Below are 24,006 nucleotides of genomic sequence, written 5' to 3'. Positions count from 1 at the left end.
CGTGATCAATGTTCTGGTAACCCTATTTATACCTAACGGTGCCAGCTAAAAAATAGAAAAACACCTGTTCACAGGTGGCAGCCCACGTAATTTCAAAGACAGTTGGTTTTCACTCGGGGTCTGGACCCGAATTCACGAATTTAGTGGGGACTCCCAATGAAGCAAAGGCGTTCATTTTTGCTGCTTTTGGTGTCATAAGAAAGAGAGGCAAATTATAATGTGGCAAGTCATTATTTTGTTGACTTTGCAGATGTGTGTGTATGTGATGATGGAAAATATTATTGAAAAATAAGAAAGACTTATTTAAAGGACATGCAGATAAGACAGCTTTAAATACTGTGGAAATTGAAAATTACAGTTCTGTTGTACGAATGGGCAGAGCAGACTCTACATGGTACTTCCAGGTGGAGAAGACAGGACTTTGAAATAATGAAAGGTCCCCCAGAAGTAGATATTTCAAGGACAAATAATGAATGGAAACACACTAGGGAGCATTACTTAACAGAATAACGCTTTGCCAGACACATAGTAGTTCATGGAGACCCCCTGCTACATATTTATTAAAGAGGACCCTGTGGGGTTGCCTGGAGCTTCAACTGTGGCTTGACTTTCAAGACTGCAGAGATACTCAAAGCCACCAGGGAGAAATCTAAGAGGTCAGAGGGAGTGCCTGTCACTGAAGGCCAGCTGAAAAGTGATTTGTGCACAGGGACTAAAAGTTCCTTGGAATCGTTGCTCCAATGAGGATGGAGTCATTAGGGCAGAAACTGATGAGACTTTAACTGCTGGGAGAAAGAGAAGCAAGAAAATGATAATTGGAACCATGAGAACAAGCTGTTGAGTCCAGTTCATCAGACTTCTCTAATCTGTCATCAGGCAAGTGAAGTTTCGAAGGTCTCAGACTCTCTCTTTTTTTTTTTTTAACCTTCTCTTATACGAAATATAGAGAAAGTATTTTAATCGTCCAAAAATGCGACCTCGAGATTTTGATGAATCTTGACGTTTTAGACCTCCCTGTGTCAGAAAATACCATTTTTGGAATTCTGTCTGTATGTGTGTATGTAAACAGGACAACCAAATTTTGCATACAAGTATTAGGTACAAAACGTAGATTTCTATCAACTTTTGTTCTATTTCCGCTAACCGGAAGTTGTACTTTTTTATTCATGCAGCTGCAGAGTCCAATTTATTCAACTTTACTTTTATAATAATTGTTCAATATTTTATTAATTTGATTTGTTGTTGATGGTTCTTTAATGTACATAACATAAAGATACTGTATAATCCTTGTCTTGTGGTTTACTCCTCTAATATCCATCCACATATCTGAGTATACAAGAATGTCTAGGGGAGAGCACTCCCGATTTTTTGTTCTAATAAGGAGTCTGTGTTCCTTTCACGTGGGTAGTGATACCCTTTACATATTCTCAAACTCTGTGGTGCATTAGGTGGAGTGGTGGCACTGAGGCTAGGGATCTGCACTGGCAATTGGAAGTTTGCTGGTTTGAATCCTGTAAATGCCAAAGGGGACTCTGCTCTGTTGGGCCCTTCAGCAAGGCCCTTAACCTGCAATTGCTGAGCGGTTTGAGTAGTGAGAAAATCGCAATATAAATGCAAAGAATTATTATTATTAGTTATTATACGGTTTTCTATGCTATGTTCTACTGAGTCCGTAACATCACTTCAAGGGTGGCCCACCCAATTAATAAGTTAATTGAAAAGGCAGGCTTAGTTATTAGAAGACCCTTGGACCTGCGGGAGGTAGTGGTAGAGAAGGACATGAAGACAAAGCTGAGTGCCATTATGAACTAAGCGGCACATCCTCTCCAATGACACACCAGCTTTGAGGACCTTCAGTCAACAAATTATTCAGCAAAAGTGTGTCAAGTCGCGCTGTTGGGGCTCCTTTAAAGCAACGACAAAATGCCTTTATAATGCCACACTGTGACTGTGATGGCTCTTTTTATCTTTAGTCAAGTCTGACATTTTTCTTTCTTTTAAGTGTTGTTTCTGTGCATTTGAGAGGAGGTTTGTTGTTTGCTGTAGTTTAATTTATTTTATTTATTCAGCACCTTTTTAAAAAAAAAAAAAAAAATTCCCCCTTAGGCAGCACTTTATTTGTCCCAATCTATTGATTGATCGACTGATCAGTTAGGTACTACTTAATCTAAACTGTTACTATAATGCATCTGACAGTCACATAATGTTATGTAACAAAATGTTGACAAAGGCTTATTTTCTTCTTAATAACACAGAGCATCAATAAAGTGGTTATTTACCTTTATGCATCATGGTTTACTCAAATAATTTCACTTTGTGGCTTAATCTGATTCTTAATATTATTTTCAAATCTGCCCATAACATTTCCATACCGTGACGTTTATGGGTTGCTGTCTGGGTGTAGCGATACACAACTACCTGACATTCAGATTCATGTGGAATAACTATATATATTTTTTTTTTTTTTCTTTTTTGGAGCTGAGGGTGGGCACAGTGGGTAGCACTATTAGTTCCAGCATCTAGGGTTCAAATTCCAGACACATAGCTTGGATTTTCTCACTATCTCTGTGGGTCTTTATCTCTAGGTGTCACGTTTTCCTTCCACATCCCAAAGGCAGACAGTATATGTTCTGTGATCTGACAACTCTAAATTGCCCCCATATGTACAGGTAGTCCTTGTGATGGACTGGCATTGGGTTTTTGCTTTGCAGTTGATACTTCTGAAATACATTCCTCAAGCAGTTCTGAACACAACCCTGAATCAAAATGTTATTTTCTAATATGGCATATACAGTACAGGTGGCAGATTTTGACATCTGACACATTTCACTACCTGGATTTAAGTCATTTTTAAAATCCTCCACATGGAAGATCTGATGAGCAGGTGTGGGAGCTGTCCATTTGTTTAAAATCCTGGGTTTAGTGTTAACACTGGGAGACATACTGCCATCCTCTTCTTCCTCTCAGTGGACTTTATTATATAACAAATTCAGAGCACCCTCTGATCCCTGTTGTGGTGACCCATGGGTGATGTCTGAGGCTGAATAAAGGGAGATCTTTTTCTCCAGTCTTGGGCTATAACCATTTGCTGTTGTTATTTAAACTTATTATTGAAGGAGATGGCCTGAGTGCTTGTTAAGTGGCTATCGCTGATCTGCACCACTGTCACTGGTTACCAGATCTGTGTGTTAACCAACTGTGTGGGCAGTGATGGGGCTTTTGGGGGCTGTGATTTCATTTGATAGGTTTTCATCATCGAGTAGCGATGTTTTTTTAAAAATCAGAATTCTCAGTAAATTAACAATTTCACAGGGGCTAATTAAAGTCAAAGTCAAAGTGAACTTTATTGTCATCTCAACCATATACAAGTATATCATCCATCCAACCCGCTGAATCTGAACACAGGGTCACGGGTATACAAGTATACAGGTAGACGAAATTGCGAAGCTCAGGGTCCACAGTGTAATAACATGACGTGCAAATAATAGATTAAAAATAGAATTAAAATTTAAAAATGTAAAATTAAAACACAAACAAGACAATGTGCAAAGATAGGACAAAGAAGTAGCAGCAATATTGATGTCTGCTTTGCCTCAAAAACGTATTTTCTTGTAACTATAAATGACCTAATAGCTTCATCTTGGAGCGACAGTGGGCCACTGCGACTGAGCTTCTAGACCCCTGCTCTTTGTAATGGTGTGGTTGCCTGCTAGTGCCCCTCTGTGTCTTCTATGTGTTCCTCACCTGTCAACACTTGTTACAGGTCATGGCTCGTCTGCTTTAGTAAAATACAACTCTTATTAGATTTGACCTGTGCCAGCCTATGACACCTAGGTTTTCTCCGAAGTAAACTGAATTAATGGCCATCTCGGATGAAGCTGAAGCAGACCAGTCATATGTGATTCTCGCCAGTTAGGAGAAAAGTGTAGACATAGCATCTGGCAAGAGGCCACCGATGACAACCCCTGGCAAAGTGAGTAAGGAGGAACAACTCTGAAGTCGTTTCATGAGAAAAAGACTTGTGAGGTCACAGCCCTGCCAGAGATTGACTCATAACACTCTTAAGCCTTCTGGTGCTTATCTAGGTTATTGTACGAAAAGATGACAAGTCAATAAGCCATAAAATGTCAAAAGATATCACTGGAATGTGTCAATATTATGTAACTTGGGAACATAAGCAGATGATGAGATATCCCACATAGCTGGAATGAAAATGTGGGGCGTAAGTTATCTGTTGCTTAATGGATGGAGATGTTTAACTAGAAAATGCTGGCTGGTCCAAGCATATATACTTATAAGGAAGGAGATATTTTATGAAATGTTAAAACAAAGAAGATGATGTGAGTTCAGACCAAAGGTTTCACCTGGTAGAGACCACACTAAAGAGGAGTGCTCTAGTATGGCTACAGATGGGCACATGTGTAAAGTTGAGGGGAACGACCCAGTCTGGGGGACTTCTAGCCAATATGGGTGATCACTTAAGGCACTCGTGTTTCCTACAGGTAAAAGGAGCTGACTTCTATAAGCTGAGTAAGAACATAAAGAGACAAAGTGACTTATTTAAGGGTCACTCAGTTGAGTCACTTCACCTGTAGACCTTTTAGCGAACTCTTAATCCGACACCTCTAAATGACTCAAGTCAGTGTTTGAATTGGCACTGCGTGATTTGTTATGCATGTGCTTTTGTAGTCACTATGCATGTAGCCATTAGGTCGGCCTTATAAGATAACCTGTTGTGAAAGAAGCTGTATGAGAAAAAAGCAAGTTATATATTTATTAAAAAAAGCAAACAATAAAATGAGTTTTGTTAAGTGAGATATTCTAACACTTATTTTTTGATTGTAGTGGTGTGAATCGAGGCTGGCACTTGACCAAGGGCTTGTCAGTTAAACTCCTTGGCCAGATAAGGAAAAACAAAGAGTATAAAGAAGTGAATCTGAAATTCCCCAGTCGCCCTCACTCAATGGTCTCTCAATTCCTGATTGCTGTCTGGGCTGGTCACTGTCTGGTCAGTCTCTTCTGACCTTTGCGCTGCAGTATACCGAGAGAGAATCCCAAAGCAAAGAGACCCTAGGGATCATGGAAAAGCTCTCTTTTTCCCAGAAGAATGAGATTAACTACAGAGCTTCCTTAAGATTGTTAAGTGTTCATGACATTGGGTACACTAGATGTTCAGAGACACTGTAAAGAGCACAATGGAGTTGACACCGCCTAGGCTCCCGATTTTTCAGGAAGTCAGTGCCACTCAGAATCATTGGCTAAAAGCAGCCATCATCATATATTTATAAAACAGAAATATAAATGTTTGCCTGGCAGAATCTGGAAAAAGTCATTCTTCTGGGGTAGAAATGCCAGTAATGTAATGCTGCTGGGGGAAAAAAAAGTGCTTTTACAGTATGCTAAATACAACTCATAATATTTAATTTGTGTATTTTAGATAATCACTCGTGACCGAGATTACTGTATGACTGTGTCTTTCAGCTCATAAACTGACAATTCTGTAACTGAAATAGCAAGCAGCCACAAATGAGCCTATTAGATCATTCACATTCATGAGGTACGTTTCCAGGAGCGTTGAATTTGGGAAGAAGATACAATTCTGGAGTGTATGCTAAATAGGCCTGGACAGGAATTCTGGGGAAAATAAGTATAAATTGTTCAAGAGTGTCATTGTTTATTAGAATGTGGATGTTTAAGCTTAGGTAAAGTGATCAGGGTGTGTATGTTTGTAAAATTAGGGTTAGGGTTAGCTCCACAATATCTTAAAGAACTCCATATATTACAATCCACTACAAGAAACCTCCGCTTTACAAATACCTACCGCCTTCGCCCCCCGTGACCAAACTTCATACAATGGGCGACGGAGGCTTTGCAGCCACTGCTCCATGGCTCTGGAATGCCCTACCAGAGAGCCTAAGAACACAGCAGATTGTGGGCTGTTTTAAAAAAACAGCTAAAGACTTTTCTATTTAGGAAAGCTTATTAACAAGAATGCTATAATTATTGTTGTTTACCTCTGTTTTTATCTTGCCTTACCTTTGTTTAATCTTTTATTTTGCACTTTGAGATTTACTGCTGATGTAAAGTGCCCCTATAAATAAAATGCATTATTATTATTATTATTATTATTAAAAATATGGCTGAGGTGGTCTTGCCACCTGTGTGCTGAATGGTACTGAGATGGTCTAGCAGACATCTTAACAGACAGTGACGCCGTGTGCAATGTACTGTGCCAATGATGGGCATCCTGTGCTGTGATATTGTAACTGAGAGAAGTCTGTGCAGTTCTAATCAAATTACACTTAGTGATTACCTACATTTTGTTCATTTACTTAAAGATAATTCTTGTTCTCTGTGTATTTGTACCTTATTAGTATACTTGGATTTATCATTCTTTTTATGCAGTATGTATATTTGTGCCTTTTTTGTCTCCTGCTGTAACCCTGCAATTTCCTTCAGCATTAATAAAGTTTTCATCTATCTGTAACAGTATGTGGGTGGCACTGTGGCACAGGGGTAGCACTGCTGCCTCACAGTAATTTGAGTCCTGGGTTTTCCCTGAGTGGAGTTTGCACATTCTCCCCATGCCCTGATGGGTTTCTTCCCAAAGTCTAAAGACCTGCAGAATAGGTGGTATGGTATTGCTAAATTAGCCCCTGTGTGTGTGTGTGTGTGTGTTTGCCCTGTGATGGACTGGTGCCCTGTCCAGGGGTTGTTCCTGCCTTATGCCCTGTGACTGCTGACATAGGCTCCAGCTGCCATGTGACCCTGCCCTGATTAAGTGGGTTTATTTGAAGAATGGGTGACTAATAGATGCATTACAGGTGCTGCCTAATTTAAAGTGTTACCTGACTATCTATGGTGCCTTTCATGTCTCTCTGTCTGTCTATCCAGTCGTAGCTCTTCACAGTGTTTGCCATAGCAGGGTGCTTAGGTGCACACAGACACCAAAGGCATATCAACACATGGCATGTTTGCACCTAGCTGCCTTAATACCATTCTTGGCACCATTCACCAATGTATTTGACAGTTTATGGTTCAGCATATTCCTTGTAGTTTTTACATAGAACGTTTATGACTGCAGTTTACTTATTTAGGCTTATCTATCATATTGTGCTTCATATCTGTGTATCTATCAAGTTATTGTTTATTTCTATGATGTCCTTATCTATATATAAGATCTACTACTGACATTGTTACCCACGATAAAGATTAACCTCTAAGCTGTCGCATTCTGAAATGAATATTCTTCCCTTCAGTGGCTGACATGTCACTGTCTCCATTCATCATCATATTTTTCTTCTTCTTCATTTTAACAAAACATGTGTTTGTTTTGTGTCAGTTTGCACTCAGTAGAGCTCTTTTTGATGCTGCACATTGCCAAAGGTGCTATATAAAGTGGGGCGATGTCACCTAATGACGGGATTCTGTCCCCTAGTGTCACATAGAGATTGTGTCGCCAGCCTTCTAATTGCTAACATATTGTTCACATTTCTTTACATGGATAACAAATGAATCATTTTGTGTCTTTATAATGAACATAATTCACTGATGTACACTTTACCTGGGCTTGTCCCTTGGATGTCATTAAATGCCCTCACCTTTAGAGCCATGGAGTTCTCAGTAAAGTTCTTATAGTGGTAGAAGGTGCAAGGTATAATTTACTATATGCTTACTGAAAGTTCAAAATGTTCAGCTGTCATCTGTCCAATGGCCATAAAATGTTTTTCTTCTGGCACGCAACCCGAGTTAATTGCCGTGCTGTTACTTTTATCTGTGGCTGAACAGGGTGACTTAACCCTTAGTAGTCTTCTACCAGCTTTCCAAGTTTGCTTTTTTCTGCCCAGTTTAAAAAGTCTTCTCATTTTTGACACTGCAGTGAAGTGCATTTCTTTATGAGAGAATTCAGTAAGTATCAAATTGCTCTGTGAAAACCATGAAGAAGTCACATGATGAATAATTACAAGTCCAAAACACAATTTCTCAAGCTGTTAGCTTCAATGCAGTATCAGCCTGAGGTTTGCAGTCCTGCTGTCACTAAAGGGTATGTGCTTGTTATGCTCCCTGTCTTTATGTTCTACTGTGCACATTTTTTAATAACTTGTGAATAGAAGTGCATTTTAAAAATTTGGGAAATTAATTGAGCCTGTAGCTTGTTAGAATGTTCATAAATCCTCCACGGTCAATCATTCAGCATGAAATTTCTCAGCAGAAGATACAAAGCTGGACCACAAATGCATAGAAATGGGGGGGGTTGTGTCACCAGATAAAGCGATTAAACTCTCCACTTAGTCAATCTCTGTAACCACTCATGTCTAGCTAGAGTTCTGTGGGCCCTACAAACAGGTGCAAAGGTCACATTGAGCTGGTCAGTTGTAGGACACGGCCAATCAGAGTCACAGAAGTCCTCCAGCTCGCTTCTGGAGGACCACAGTGGTTGCAGGTGGTTTGTGATCAGAAGCCAACTACACTGGTCTCCAGAAAGTAAAACATTCACTCGCATCAAAATGTATAGGTGTTCTTTATAGATCTGAGGGTTCTGAATCCAATTCTGGAAACATACATGCTCAATAACATTCAATTATTGAGCGAATAAAGTTTAAAATAAAAAATCTCACATTTAGAGAAAGGGTGGCATGGTGGCGCAGTGCTAGCGCTGCTGCCTCGCAGTAAGGAGACCTGAGTTTGTTTCCCGGGTCCTCCTTGCGTGGAGTTTGCATGTTCTCCCTGTGTCTGCGTGGGTTTCCTCCCACAGTCCAAAGACATGCAGGTTAGGTGCATTGCCGATTCTAAATTGTCCCTAGTGTGTGCTTGGTGTGTGTGTGTGTGTGCCCTGCGGTGGGCTGGCACCCTGCCTGGGGTTTGTTCCTGCCTTGTGCCCTGTGTTGGCTGGGATTGGCTCCAGCAGACCCCCATGACCCTGTGTTACGATGTAGTAGGTTGGAGAATGACTGACTGACATTTAGAGAAAACAAGTAGCATCTGAGCCCAGACTTCATCCTGATCACCAGCTCTGCAACCCTAACAAAGATGGAACGCTTTTTCGCAAGTGGTTTAATAATAATAATGATAATAATTCATTACATTTATATAGCGCTTTTCTTAGTACTCAAAGCGCTATCCACACAGGGTTTAAGGGACTTTCATAGTTCTAATAAAGCGAATTCCCTACAAATACTCACAACATGTTTGACTTTCACAAAAGCCTGACTTTAAAGGTTGAGTGACCTTCACTGTCAGACAGCTGTGGTGCTGCTGAATCTCAAAGGCAGGGGTTAGGATTAGGAATTCCCTTCTGCTTTAAAAATGGCCCTTTAAAAATGTGTATTGTTGTCCTGAATAAAGGGAGGATGTGTGTTCTTTTACCATCTGGTTACCTGGTCAAGACTATATGATACAATACAATACAATTTATTTTTGCAAAGCCCAAAATCACACAAGGAGTGCCGCAATGGGCTTTAACAGGCTGTGCCTTTTGACAACCCCCCAGTCTTGACTCTCTAAGATGACAAGAAAAATCTCCCTAAACAAAAAAACCCCCGTTGGGGAAAAAAAATAGAAGAAACCTTGGGAAAGGCAGCTCAAAGAGAGACCCCTTTACACGTAAGTTGGGCATGCAGTGGGTCAATACAATACACAGAACAGAACACAAGGAATCCTCAATCCAATGTGATAGTACAATAGTAGTATTACAAGTACAGAGCAAAATGCAAGAGTAGATGATATCACAGGAGAAGATTCAGATTTGTTCAGAGTCCTGGAGACCTCGGCCATCACACTGCCACCCGCATACTGGCCATTCCATAGCTGAGTCAGTGCTGGGCTGGCCAATCTGATGAGAGGACCCTTCTACCCAACGATTGCAGTGCTCCTTCATTTTCAAAGGATGGATTAGCCCAACCCTGTGTATTTCTGTAATATCCGTTTTAATAATTCATTCATTACATTTACAGTATATAGTGCTTTTCTCAGTACTCAAAGCGATATCCACACAGGGAGGAACCGGGAAGCAAACCCACAATCTTCCACAGACTCCTTACTGCAAAGCAGCAGCACTACCACTGCGCCACCTGTGAGGACAATTGTGAGGACAGTTTTAATCAACTCTTGGTCTCTGCTGCACAATTAAAGACCGCCTCCCTAACCTTCTAAATACAAATTCTTGGCTATTAAGAAGACAAATTAAAAATAGTGATTGAGAGCAGAGATGTGTGGCAGATGTCTGATTTTGGGTGGCTCCCACTTCGACTAATGTTAAGTGCGAGGAAGACTGCCATTCTTCAGTGTAAAATATGCTTTCATATTCTGAGCATGAAACCTACTTCTGCCATAAAACAAATGTAAATTATTTTTAAATACTGTTTTTCATTAAATCTGATATCTCATGGAGATGGTTTGTGGTAGAGAAATTCAAATTTCAGAAATGAATTCCACACGCTGATGTACAGGGTGGCGCAGGGAAATGAGAAATTTTAGAAGTAGGTGTAGGCAACCCTGGGGTGTCGGCAGTTGTTTGGTACCAATGTGACCTCATTTAGAACCCCTTACCATTAGTTATAATGGAGCAGTGGAGTGGAGCGCAACGAGTGAGCGTTTTATAAGAATGGTGATAGTGGGACTGCTGCGCAAAGGGAATTCTGGTGTCATGACCAGTCAGGATGTCATGATCGTGTCCCGTCTGCTCATGCGATTACAACATGGCTGCGTAATTTCAAAGAAACAGGTTCAGGCTTAAAAAAAGAAGTCCCTGGGTGGAGCCCGATGATCGATGGCAGCTATTCAGTGATTGTTTGGAAGGTGCGTCATTTCATGCAATGGTGATAGTTCCATGGCCTCCAAAATCCCCAGATCTCACTGTTTATGATTTATTTTTGTGGGGATATCTTAAAAGCCAAGTGCTAAACTAAAAGGGAGGATTGAAGAGGAAATTGCTGGCATTCCTCTTAACATGTGACGTTGAGCAATGCAGAATTTCCACAACAGGCGATCAGAATGTGTACGGAGAAATGGACGACACCTTCAGGATGTTTTCTTCAAAACATGAAATGAATATTGATTACCATCATTAATTGCAGATCCTGTACAGTACATTTCATCTTCAAATGTGTTTTCTAATATGTTTATTCGTGCATTGAATGTCCATTGAAAATTTCCAGTTTCCCTGCACCACCCTGTATTTGTGCAGGAAGGTTTTGCTGCAGACCAGTGTTATCACTTGTGCTCCATTGTGGTTAACTTGCTCTTTAAGATTCCTGTAGTTGCTTTCTTTAATCTTAAATGGCTCCATTCTCAGTTTTTAAGGTGTGCAGCTGCCAATAAACTCTGAGATGAATGTGACAAAGGAGCCAGCAGCTTGCCAGCTAACTTATTTTTATGTACGCCTGGGTGTGCTGATCATAAAGTATCAAGGGAAGAACTGAGATTTACTAATCTGCTCTGGGCCACAAGTCACTTTGGGTCATAGCCATAGAAAAGAGAGAACCTCCAATCTAAGAATGACCTGTTGTGGCAGAATGAAGGTCATGGAATGAAATAAGAAGCTCTGTCATCAGCCATGATTGGCTTCTAATCAAGAAACTGGGTTGGAAAATAAAATTGATTACACCGTGGCCCTCAAGAACAAAGTTTGAAGAACCCCAATCTAGAGTCTTTACTTAAACATGAGAAGAAGTTGTCAAGTCATCCTAGTAGGAACACCAGCTGGTACTCTGACCAGTGCCCAAGAGGGTGAGGTAACAACACTCCCTGCTAGGCCACCATACTGCCTACATCCAGTAAACGCTTACTCAACACTTTCATAATTCACGTTAGAATGGCAGATTCAAGTCCATGGATGCTGCTGTTTGGCGGTCTGTGCCTAAAGATGACAGATGTTCCTAAACGCCCAGTATGTTTGTGTCGTTTTGCCGTCTGTCTTGAAGGTACACCTGAGCTGTTGTGCTTCTTTAGGACCAACAAAACCAAACAGAGAAGCCTCATATTTTGCTCAATTTCTAAAAGTCTTGTTAGTGATAATGAATAATGTATTCCTTTTTTTGTATTATTTACACCAGTTCAATGTTAATGGGGCTATGGGGCTGTGACTACCCCAACGGCAGTGAGCCACCCCTGGATGGGAAGTCACTCCATTGTAGTGCATGCTGGGTTATTTAGAGTCACCAAATAGTCAGACATTGGGGAGGACCCTGGAGAATTTGGACATGAGGAAAACACGGACATTCCACACGGACACGGGGACTTTCAAGGCAGCAGTGCTAACTATTGCACCATCATGTCACCCCCCAGTACAAAAAAAAATAATAATAATAATCTTCCATCTTTTACAGTTCATTACAAAGATTAACAAATGAGCAATGACAAATACTGGCATACAAGAACATTTCAACAATCCCAACATCAAATTCAGGTAGTAATAAACATAACTCTTTAGGTTGCGCCAAACTGTTAATCATTATTGAGACCCTCCTGTGCCCAGTAACATTTCTAATTGCATGTATGAAGCTCTGAACTATCGCATGGTGGTGTGCCGCTGTAAGCAAGCCGGCTCAGCAGGAGAGATTAACATGTCAAGCTGCTCCTCACGTTTGACTCTCAATGTTCCCTTTCTGGATAATCCCACCGCCCTACAGATGTGCCACTTTAGCACCCGACTCCCAACTTGGCTTTAAGTGGAGCTGCAGATAGTTGGGGGGTGGGTCTTATTCATTTATTTACTTAATTTTTTTTGGTAAATTAAGGCTTAATTTTACAACAAGAAAGGCAGTGCTGACTTACTTGTGGCGACTCTCTCTGTCCTTCACTCTGTTTTTCAGCAGGTCCATCTTTGGTCACTTAGTGCGAGTAGTCTTCCATTGATCGACTCTGCAGGGAGTTGTTCGGCTGGAGGAGCTCAGGTCTGGTAATTTCCAATACAAAGTCCTGCTGTCTTTATCAGAGTTTCTAGGTGCCCACCCACTGCCATCTATCACCTGGTCTGAGACTACAGTGGGAGGAGCCGAGGTGACAGTGCAGTGTCACAGAGCCTTCCTGCTGATTTGTGTTTAGACAAACACGGGCTGCTGGTGTGGGACACGATAAAACGGAGTAGCAATGCCTAGGGATACAACAAAGCAGCAACTCCACAACAGGGAATAATAGCAAAAGTAACAAGAGTGACGCACCCTGTGCCCGTCTTCAAGTGCCTTGAATAAATGTGTGACACGTTCAAGCCATTTGGCCGTCTTTTGGCATTCTCTTACCACTTCCATTCTGCAAATCCAGGTGTCATTGGCCTGCCTCCCTATGTGCTACCAAAGGCTGCGTTTTGTAGTTTTTCCATGTGGGGTCTCTCCTAACAAACCTGTCTAATGGACTGCAGACCATCTGCGTCACATTATTTTGTCGTGTTACTTCAAGTTCCTCACTACCTGAGCATAAATAATCGGCCTCTGTGAGCAGACCACTGGCTGTTTGGTCAGCCCTGTAGACTACAATGTCACACGGCTCAGAGGTTTCTGGGCAGCAGTGACCAGCTTATGAATCCTTTCTGTCAATTTGCTCATCCAGTAAGTTGCAGGAGGAGAAATCGCCCCCTTCCAGCGAGGTTTGGTGGGTCTTTCTGGTTTTATCGTTAGTAATCATCCCCATTAAAGAAGAGGGATGCCTCACTCCTGGACAAACTGGTGAGGAAGGCAGGCTCTATTGTAGGCACGGAGCTGGACAGTTTGACATCCATGGCAGAGCGACGGGCGCTGAGCAGACTCCTGTCAATCATGGAGAATCCACTGCATCCACTGAACAGGATCATCTCCAGACAGAGGAGCAGCTTCAGAGACAGACTGCTGTCACCGTCCTGCTCCACTGACAGACTGAGGAGATTGGTCCTCCACCACACTATGCGACTCTCATTTCCACCGGGGGGGGGGGGGGGAACGTTAACATTATTCAAAGTTATTGTCTGTCTGTTATACCTGCATTGTTATCACTCTTTAATTTAATATTGTTCTTTATCAGTATGCTGCTGGAGTATGTGAATTTCCCCTTGGGATTAATAAAGTATCCATCCATCCATCCATCCACCAGCTAAACTAAGGCATCGGTTTGTACCAGACAGCAAATTGGGGGCTGCATGAGTCAAGCATGTACAGCGCCTTCAGAAAGCATTCTTACCCCTTCACTTTTTTTGACATTTTCTTATGTCGCAGTCAGTGTTCCCCCTAAGCTGAGTACGCGAGCGATCACTTTTATACATTTTACGAGCATCGCTCACAAACAGACCAGACTTTCAAACAAAATGAAACAATAAAAATGAAGTAAACAAAGCAATTACTGACCCAATTTAAATGGGATACAAACAGAGCTGTCTTTCTATGAAACCTTCTATGCTGTCGTTGCTTTGTCCCTTTAACTGCGTCAAAGCACAAAGTTTGAAGACTTCAGGTTCAAGTAGCACGTTGAAGAAATTGTGTTTGGGGGTTAAGACACAATGTTGATGGACTGTTTTATTAAAATGCTTTGCCAGACTGGCAGATGGAGACTCCCAGGGCATTAGGTAAATGGGGCTTGGCAGAAGATAAGGGGAGGTCATGGAGTGAACCACGACGTGTGACTGTAAAAGACCATTGGGAATCGTGAAGTGGGCTTCAGTTTACGCTGTAGGAATAGCTGTGGCCGGTTTCAGTAACTGTTATTTTACAAGGCATGAAAATATGGCCATAATAGCAGGAAGTGAAGTAGCGTTGGATTCGTACTAAAATTTTGACGTTGATCTCCATACCAGCTTCCTGACTGCAGTTCTGGTACCAAAACAGTTGTGAAGCAAGTAACTCTAAAACTCCCCATCTTACTCCAGCCTCCCTGCTGTGCCGCCTGATCACACTGAACTAAGCACTGCATCCCTCTTGATAGCCATGAAGTCCTGATCACCAAAAGGGAGAGCGGGTTGTGAAGACAGATGCAGGTGGCACAGGTGCGAGCACACCAGACTTTTATTTTCTTTCTCCCTTGTGGGAAACGTCTTCCCCGTCTCCCACAAGCACAGCAAAGCACAACACACAGTTCTTTTCTTCCTCTTTACCTTTTTTTTCTCCTCCACTCCTCCGGTCAAGCTTTGTCTTCCTCCTCCCAACTCTGGTTCCCGGAGTGATGTCTGCCGGCTCCTTTTATACGCCACCCGGAAGTGCTCCAGGTGCTCGTTGACACATTTCCAGCAGCACTTCAGGTTGGAAAATGACTGACTGACTTCCTGGGCATGGTGGAAGAGCTGCACTCCAGGGCTCAGCAGTAGCTGCAGCACCCCCTGGCAGTGCCCACGGATCCCATCAGGACTGTATCCAACTTCAACTCCCATGGAGCCCTGCGGGAGTCCGAGGCACCGCTGCAATTCAGGGGGGCTACCATCTGACATTCCAGGGGAGGTAATGTTCTGGCCATGCTTCCTCCCCTGGTCCTTCCAGCGTGGAGGCATCCCAGCCATTGTACTAATTGCATTTAAGCAATGGGAGGGTGGGTTGGGTGGATCCCCCCATGCACTATCGACTTCACAGGACTCCCAAACGTGTTGAAGCAATAATGGGGGTGGGATCCTCCGTGAAGTGCTGAACACGTCAAAGCATGCAGTTTCATCTTTAGCAAACTCCCCATTGAATCAAAGCAATTTTGGGGTCCCCACGAGGTTTCAATAACTTTGAAGCATGTAAGTAGATTCAACAAGATGAAATGTTTGACATTTACCTCCAGTGCTGCACCATCTTTAAAATGTGTGTGTACCACGCAGCCCACTGTGGAAGTACAGCAGCGCATCATTCAGTGTTCAGTAAACACACACCTGAATGGGGGGGTTAAGTGCTCATTCGCCGTGTGTGTCTCAGCCTTCCCGTCTCATTCTAGTGAGATTGTAGATGATGTTGTGAACTGGTCCAGATCAATGCATGGCTCTAGAGTTCTTCAGGAGAGTAATCGTGACTGTAGCCATGTCGTCCATTTTCAATATCATCTTTGTAGTTTTCTGATTCTAACACTAAGGCTTCGCCACAAAGCTTCACCATGAGTGCCATTTTCAGATGGGTCCAGCTATAGATCTCTGCAGCTCCGTGACACAGTAGCTTTGTGTGACAGCCAATTGGAATGCACGTTTTTGTCACCTGATTTACTTGACTTATGGGTAAAATTTGGGGGTTGGTGGCAGGATTGGCACTCCAGCCTCCGTTTAAAAAAAAAAAAAAAAAAAACCTCACAGAGGTGTCACCGCTGCACTCGGGTCCCAATCCAGGTGGCTTGTTGTGTGGTGGGTGTGGTGACCGCTGTAATTAGCATATACTCTCAAACCCCCCCGACTCAAGTATCCCTCCCCCAGCCCCAGTCTTAACCTAGTCAGTCGTATCCTGTAAAGTGAGGACCTCCTCAATGGAGTAATAATAATCATAATAAGGGGAGCCCTGGAGGTCCTCGGCCAGAGTCTAGTGACCATTTTGCAGCTCAAGGTGTCATAAAACTGTGTTCATTCTCCGACTGCAGTGGAGCGACACCATTGTAGTCCACAGGGCTGATGCCGTCCACACTCACTTATCGTGGCACATTCACCTTTTGACATCCAGCCTTCTCTCATCCTACTTTATTTTCAGAGCTCGGTGTCATCTCACCACTGCTGAGCCGCCATTGGTCTCCTGCTCCTCATTCTTTTTAAAATCCTTTGGCTTCTGCCACTTTGACTGATATTAATTGGGTTCAAAAACATGGCAGCACAAGGCTCTTCTCTCAACATGGGTAAAAGTCACCTTCATCGGCTGCCATAACCCCTGGCCTAGAAATGTGTCATCGCAAAACATTTTTATGCTCCACATAAGGAAACATGTTGTATTTACTTTTGCAGATTTATAACCCTAATCAGTCCAGTGAGTGCCCAGGTGTCTTCAGCCAGTTTAACAATCAGGAGATCACCTTGGATTTGTTGCATAGTTTAGGCCAGACGAGATTAGCAGGCCGTTACTGCGGGGAAAGTGGCGCGGGCACCGGACTGAGGTGCCTGACGATTGCCGGACTGCAGATTGAATTTGCATGTTCTCTTTGTCCTGGAGCGCTGCCATCAGGAAGTCCTCCATCCTTCAGCTGACATTTCATTTGACACACTGAGCCTCAGGTTATCACCGTCGTGACACCTTCCAGCAATGTCACTTAAGACTGACTAGAGCTCCTTTCACATTGAATGCCATCAGGTGTTTGCCTTGGCCATGTCTCTTCATGACTGAATCGAGGAGATCTGATTGACCACAGGCCATCAAGTTGCTTAGGAAATCATTTATTTATTTATTTTTAGGGGCAAATATTGTCCTCAGTGACTGAAATGTAGGGACATTTTGTGAAGTTTATCATAATAATGTGACATAATTTTTAGCAGAGAAAAATGCCAATTAAGCCGTAAATAGTCAGTTTTTCTTTTAAAAAAAAAAAAAAAGCATAACCATTGTGGAAATTCTTTTCGTTTATTACAAAGGAAAAAGAGTTGGGGACTGTCCCCATATAATGTCCACAGGATAAAAGAAAAACAAAAAGTCAAATAGTTTACTAAAATGCACTTTTACAGTAGATGACAATGAACATTTACAAATGGTGGCTTTTTATACAAGAGCAAAAATGGTGGATGGAAATGAGTTGGCAGGAAATGACATCAAAATGGGCAGACGGAAACGATGTCATCAAAAGTGACCAGAAGTGATGTAGTGGTGGAAGTGACGTCATCTTCTGAAGACCGCAAGTGTTGTCATTGGTCTGAGCCGGAAGTGGCGTCATCAGACGATGCCGGCGGTGACGTTTCGGCAGCCATCTTGAAACCCGGAAGTAAGGGATGTGCGTTAATTTTCATCTTTTTATCTGAAGAAAGAGAGAGAGAGGCATTAGTACCGCAGATCAACCCTTTGTCTCGCCATTTTTCACTCGCCTCCGGGCTTGTTGACTGTCTCCTAATCACACGTGTGTGACACCATATACATTGATCCAATAAAAATGAGTTAAGTGTGTATTTTAATATGAAAGGGTCTAGCAAGAGCTTATATAAGAATAAGGAAAATTAGCTTTACAGTGGGCATCTTAAGGAGAGACCATCATCTTCATCATTGACAGCCATGTTAATATTAGCCAGGCATTTATTTGGCAACTTTAAAATCCTCAAAAGCCTCCTCATCAAACCGATAACCACCACCCTCCATCAGCAGCAGAATTGTTTCAGCTTAACAGTGAATGACATATTTGAGGACATCAGAGGAAATGAAGGGGAAGTGAGTTTAGGACTGAAGCCAGGAAGAACTTCATGACTCAGAGTTGTGCAACAAACTACCGAATGGTGAGGTGCAAGCAGAAACTTCAACAACCTTTAGCACGGTTCTGGAGGGGACTTTGGGACAGCTTAGCTATCAGCTAAAGAAATGAGCCGGAGAATAATCAAGAACCAAATACTCGAGGACAGTGTTGAAAATGAAAGGGGAGTGCATTTAGGGCTGAAGCCAGAAGTACTTCATTACACAAACAGTTGTGCCAATCAAGAACAGGTTGTGTGGGCCCATTGTATGAATCTACTCTGGTCGTTCAACAACCCTAAGGACATCAAAAGCCATATAGCGACTCTCAGCAGAAATAGACATGGTCAGAACTGACAATCAAGCTGATCCTTCATCAGCACAAAAATTACAAATCAAAAATCAGAGACAGGAGCAAAATAAATGTCAATAGAAATGATCTTGTAGAAAGTCGCAAAGGATACACGGCTCGATCCACATAATTGCATAACCCAGAGATGCCCCAGTTGACCTTTATACTGTTGCTCCTCTGATTTCAGATGCGTTGTACACCCCAAGGGATTCCAGGAAGATTGATATGTGAACTGATGATGCCAGAGGTCCAAAAATGAAAATAGAGACGACATCACAGCATTTGGTGGGTGGGCTAGTTTTATATCGGTGACCAGGAAGGGACGTGGCTTTGTAGCATAAGAGTAAACGAAGTCACACGTCATCTGGCCAGTGAGCTTCAGTAATGTGCACAGGAAAAGAGATAAAGTTAATAACATACACACACACACACACACACACACTCTAATGAGGAAAATCACAAGTAGCTGGTACCCTTGTTTGATACAGAAAAGAATGAAAAAGTGAAATTCAGGCTGTTGCTTGTCATGTGCTTCCTAAGCTTTTCTTTTTCCCCATCTATCAGAGCTCTGTACTCTCTCTTACCTGGGTACAACTAATCAGCAACTTCTCGAGCGTTCAATCTTTGTTTTCCCACAGGGCAGAAGAGATGAGACCCTCTGGTCTGATGTGAAAGTGATGCTTGTGGCCTTTGTCACCTGGGCTGTTGGAGAAATGAAGTTAGCGGCTGTATTTTCTGAGACAGTAGTTTGTGAGTCCTTACCTCCAACCTGTCATGTGGATGCTCCTCATTATAATGCATGGGTATATATATATATATTGTGGCAGACGGCTGGGACCCTTGCCCGGCCAGGACACATGGAGAACAGAAGGGCCGGGAGAGAAGCAATATCTTCTCCAGGATGCAAGAGGACAGCTCCCCCTACATTACATTGGGGTCACAGGCTTGGAGCATGGAAGCTTAACCCTGTGGGGGCCCGTGGCCACTGCCAGGGGGGTGCCTGGACAGTCCTGGAGCCCTGGATTGCAGCACTTCTGCCACACCAGGAAATGCTTCTTTAATGTTCATCAGGGTGCACCTGGAGCGCATTCTGGTACAACATAAAAGGGGCTGCCTCACTCCATCCGGGGAGCCGGAGTTGGGAGGCAGAGGACAGAGCTTACGAGGAGGGGAGTGAAGGCGGCAGAAGAATAAGGAGAAAGATAATAGAAGGAAAAGGACTGTGAGTTTATCGAGGTGATTGATACACTGTGTGTATTGTGTGTACAGAAGAAACAAAAATGAAAAGTGTGTGTTGTAGACATTGTGGGTCTGCATCCCTGTCTGTAGCTGGGCTGATCTTTCCACTAATATATAAAACACACACACCTATACCACACCTTCTCTTACTCCTTTGTGAAGGGTGGTTACAGTGTGAAGAAAGACTTTCAAACATTTGTGTGAACTCTGCCTCTAACATATTTTCAAGTCTGTCCCCCCTGTCCTTGTTGCAGAATTGATTTTAAAGTGCCAGCTTTCATCCACTGCACTCGTTCCTTTCATAATTTTAAGTCAAGTTGTCTCTTAATCTCCATTTGCTTTAGCTCCTTCAGTCTCTCCTGGTAGCTCAGCCCTCTCAGTCCCTGAATCAGCCCGGCTGATCTTCTCTGGACTTTCTCGAGTTTCTTCTTCTCCATCAATTTCTGTCCCTCTTTTTCTTTCTTCTTCCTCCTCCTCCTCCAAGCTCTGTCCCTCTTCCTCCCGACTCTGGTGAGGCGGCTTCTTTTATTTTACACCTCTGAGAGTTCCAGGTGGCTCATCAGGATTAGCTGGAACTGCCCCCAAATGTGATGGCAACCCAAAATAGGGCACTGCAGCTCCCCCTGGCGGCCCCCACGGAACCCAACGGGGCTGTGCCAAACTCTAACTCCCAGCATGCCCTGAAGGAATCCGTGGTGCCACAGCCATCCAGGAGGGCTGCCCTGTAGCATCCCGGGGAAGGCAGCGCCATGTTGATGCTCTCTTCCCCCATTCCTTCCATCCAGCTGGCGTCCCGGCCGGTAATGGCCATGGCCACCCATCAAGCTGCTCATTACAGAAGTATTGTAAAGGCACCTGATAATTTTGAGCATTGTTTTCTTTTTTTATTACAAAGTATCATAAATAAATAGTTTCAAAAAGATTTTTAAATAACCACTTTGGAGCAAAAATGGTAGCTAATTACTATTTTTTTTTTTTTGTAAATCAATCATAATTATGACTATTTTTTGTCAGACTGTACTCTTTGGTGTGCTGCAGAATTTTATTAATTTGTTTGTGTGTGCCATGAGAAAGTCTCTCGTGTAGAGTATTCTGTCAAACGTGTGTGTCTAATAAAAACAGTCCATTTGAACTCCGGACGTGTATTAGTGGAGTTGGGGACTTGATGCCCCCTGGGGTCCGCAGCGTGTATCACTCAGTCAGTGTTTGAGTGTGTGTGCTCAGCCCAGACCACCTAACTTTGATAAGCCCAGTGGCCCCCAGTCACCCCGTGATGATAAAGCCACTGAGACATCAACAGCGGGCCCACAAATTCTAATCCTTCATATGTTACCACAGGGGGACACCAGCCTGATGGCATGTCCTTGGACTGTTGGAGGACGCCCACCTGAACACGTGGAGAGCTTCACACTCAGATGAAACTGAACTGGGCTTCAGGAGCTGTTAGTAGGCCGTTGTGCCCACTGTGCCAATCTATCAGTCATTCAGCACGCCATTTAGGTAAATATGAATTGCCACTCATCACTGCCATGTTAAAGGAAACTTTATTTGTTCTTAAAAAAACATGAAGCTGATGCAGTGCACCTAAGCAGTCGACGCTGGAGGGCTGTGGCAGACGCCCCATGGCATGGCTGCTGCAGCTTTAGTACGACGTCAAGACAGGGAAAAGAAATTGTGAACCTTGAGACTGTCAACACGAAGCAGAAGGAAGTGCTGGCCTTTCCTGGACATCCACTCTGGGACTCTAGAGGGTGAACTTTGTACCCGCAGGCCTCCTTTCTGCTCTTCACACAGTGCAGGCTCCCTCAGTAAACGCGTTTTATGAGAGCCGAAAGGAAGCAGGAAATTTGTCAGCTACTGTTGATGAAGGGCACAAGTCGATCCTTCATGTTGTTCATCGAGTGAACTGCAACAAGAAGGACGTGCTGGTAGTGAATGCATGGAATGGGGGCACTTGGTGACCCACCAAAAAAAAGAGACAGGCCAGAGTGCCACCAGGGGGCACACCAAGGCTAACGTAGCATAACATTCTGAAAGGTGCTGAGTTTAACTGGAGGTCACTGGGGCCGAGCCTACCCCAGTAACACAGGAGCCAGTGTAATGGAGGGCATGAAAGTGCTTCACCTGCTTGAGCATGCTTGATGGACGTAACGTGGCTAACTATAAAAAGGTGCTATATTAAATGAAGAATGTGGAATTAAGGGCACAGCTGTGCAAGCCCTGGAAGGACGTAAGACGCGGTGTCATGTTGAAGTAAATGTTGATGGGTGTGATGTAGCTGGCAGGTGCCCACATGTGACAAGATGTACCCATGCCAAATGTACAGTAGCACTTTAATTGTTAATGGAGACTCATTATGGACAGAATAGGCACAGAGTGGTTTGGCTGCTTCATTTTTTAAAACTTGTCACCCTTTCCTTGCTGACCCCTCAGTGACTTGAGCACGCTGGCACAGTAGTGAGTGACCAGTGGAAGGATGTGATTCTCCAGTTAATCATTTGACAGAGAAATAAGTGAACTGGGAGGGGTGATGGAAACTGAGTCATAAAAAAGTGGCATGTGTCACTTAGTGTGAGATTTCAAAGCTGATGACAGCTGTGACAGCCAGAGACAGGAATGCCAGCAGTGGCCGAGGGCAATTCGTGACGCAGCAGGCTGCTGGGAAAGAGTATGGCAGGAGGGTGGGACGAGAGAGGCTGGCAGGTTCAGGCAAGTTTCAGATCTGAAAGCAGCGAGGAAGGAGGGGGGAGCATAATGTACACCTGAGACCCCCCTTCATCGTGAACACCACCATAAAGCTACCATTGATTTACTGTCGTCCATCCTTGCATGCATGTTTTAACGACTTCATCCTGAACAGAGTTGTGGGGCAGATGGAGCCTGTGCCAGCAATGACAGGGCACAATGGACAGGAGCAACGCCAGGAGAGGATGCCAGTCCCATCACAGGGTAAACGCACAGAAACACGGGGCAATCCACCTGACTGGCATGTCTTTGGAAACCCACACAGACACAGGGAGAACATGCCAGTCTTCACACAGGGCGCATCAAGGGCATCAATTCCTGTCTCCTTGTGGTGAGGCAGCCGCGCCACCTCTGCAGCACCGCTGTGCCAGTCTGCCACCCCGTGATTTACTGCTATTCAAAAGAAATGAGCTGATCCTGCTTTAACTTGTATAGCACCTTTCAATTTTTAGAAAGGTCTTTCCAAGGGAATCACAACGTGCTTCTCAAATTAATTTCATTTAAAAGAAGTAAGTTGATTGTGCCTTATATCACACAGTGGGGGCAATCGCAAAAGATTAAAAAAAAAAATGAATTAATAGTCCTCACCTGTTGTTATATAGTGCCTTTCAGAGTGGTGACAAAGTGTTTACAAATTAATAACACATTTATTCATAATAAATCAGTGGAGAAGTCTTACTTCATATAATGCCTTTTAAATAAAAACATTTGCAAAGTGCATATATGTATGTATATTTATGTATGTATATATGTGTATATATGTATATACATATATAATATATATATATATATAGGTATGTATACTGTATATGTGTACGTTTGTGTGTGTGTGTATACGTATATTAAATAAATAAATATATAAATAATATAATACAATCCATCATTATTTTATGCGTTGCTTTTACTGGGAAAAACCCACAAAACGTGCTTAATAATTAATATAATTAGTGGATCATTCTATTTTGTATATTAGCGCCTTTAAATGTGGTCACAATCAGGAATGATTTTAATAGTAATAATAATCCTTCTTTTATATAGTTTTGGTCGACCCATGCAGCCGTCCGGTTTTATTTTTGGTTTATTTTTGCCCCGCACAGCCCGCAGCTCTGGACTACTCGGGCGACAGCATCAAGATGTGTTGAATGTTTTATAACAGGTTTAGCCGCTAGAGGGCGCATCGTTTCTTCGACGTCCAAGCGTTCATTTAAATTAAATACAAGAAAGTAGAAGATAATTGCCATCATTCTGGGATGTAAATGTGAAAACAAAGTTTTTCTTTTCGAGAAATAACGTAGGGTGGAGAGGAGTCGAAAATATGGACCGAAGTGAAAAAAATCGGGTATAAAAAGAGCTCGAATTCCGTGCTTTCAACAGATAAAACCCCAATCCCGCTTCTATTGT

At 42.9% G+C, this 24,006-nt stretch overlaps 1 protein-coding gene and 1 long non-coding RNA gene across 2 annotated transcripts in view; one reads left to right on the top strand and one right to left on the bottom strand.

Annotated features, from left to right (window-relative positions):
* LOC114665776 (chitin synthase chs-2-like) overlaps positions 1–12,911 on the bottom strand; it is a 56,947-nt gene extending 44,036 nt beyond the window's left edge. Inside the window, exon 1 of the mRNA XM_051919406.1 lies at positions 12,775–12,911. Coding sequence (XP_051775366.1) covers positions 12,775–12,821 — 47 coding nt within the window. The 5' untranslated portion in view covers positions 12,822–12,911. The remainder of the gene's footprint in view (positions 1–12,774) is intronic.
* Positions 1–24,006, top strand: part of LOC127525970 (uncharacterized) — a 495,457-nt gene that overhangs the window by 296,067 nt on the left and 175,384 nt on the right. The window lies entirely within an intron of this gene.

Source organism: Erpetoichthys calabaricus, chromosome 15 (assembly GCF_900747795.2).
Source record: "Erpetoichthys calabaricus chromosome 15, fErpCal1.3, whole genome shotgun sequence".
In the NCBI taxonomy this organism is placed as follows: Eukaryota; Metazoa; Chordata; class Cladistia; order Polypteriformes; family Polypteridae; genus Erpetoichthys; species Erpetoichthys calabaricus.
This window is presented reverse-complemented; position numbering and strand designations above follow the sequence as displayed.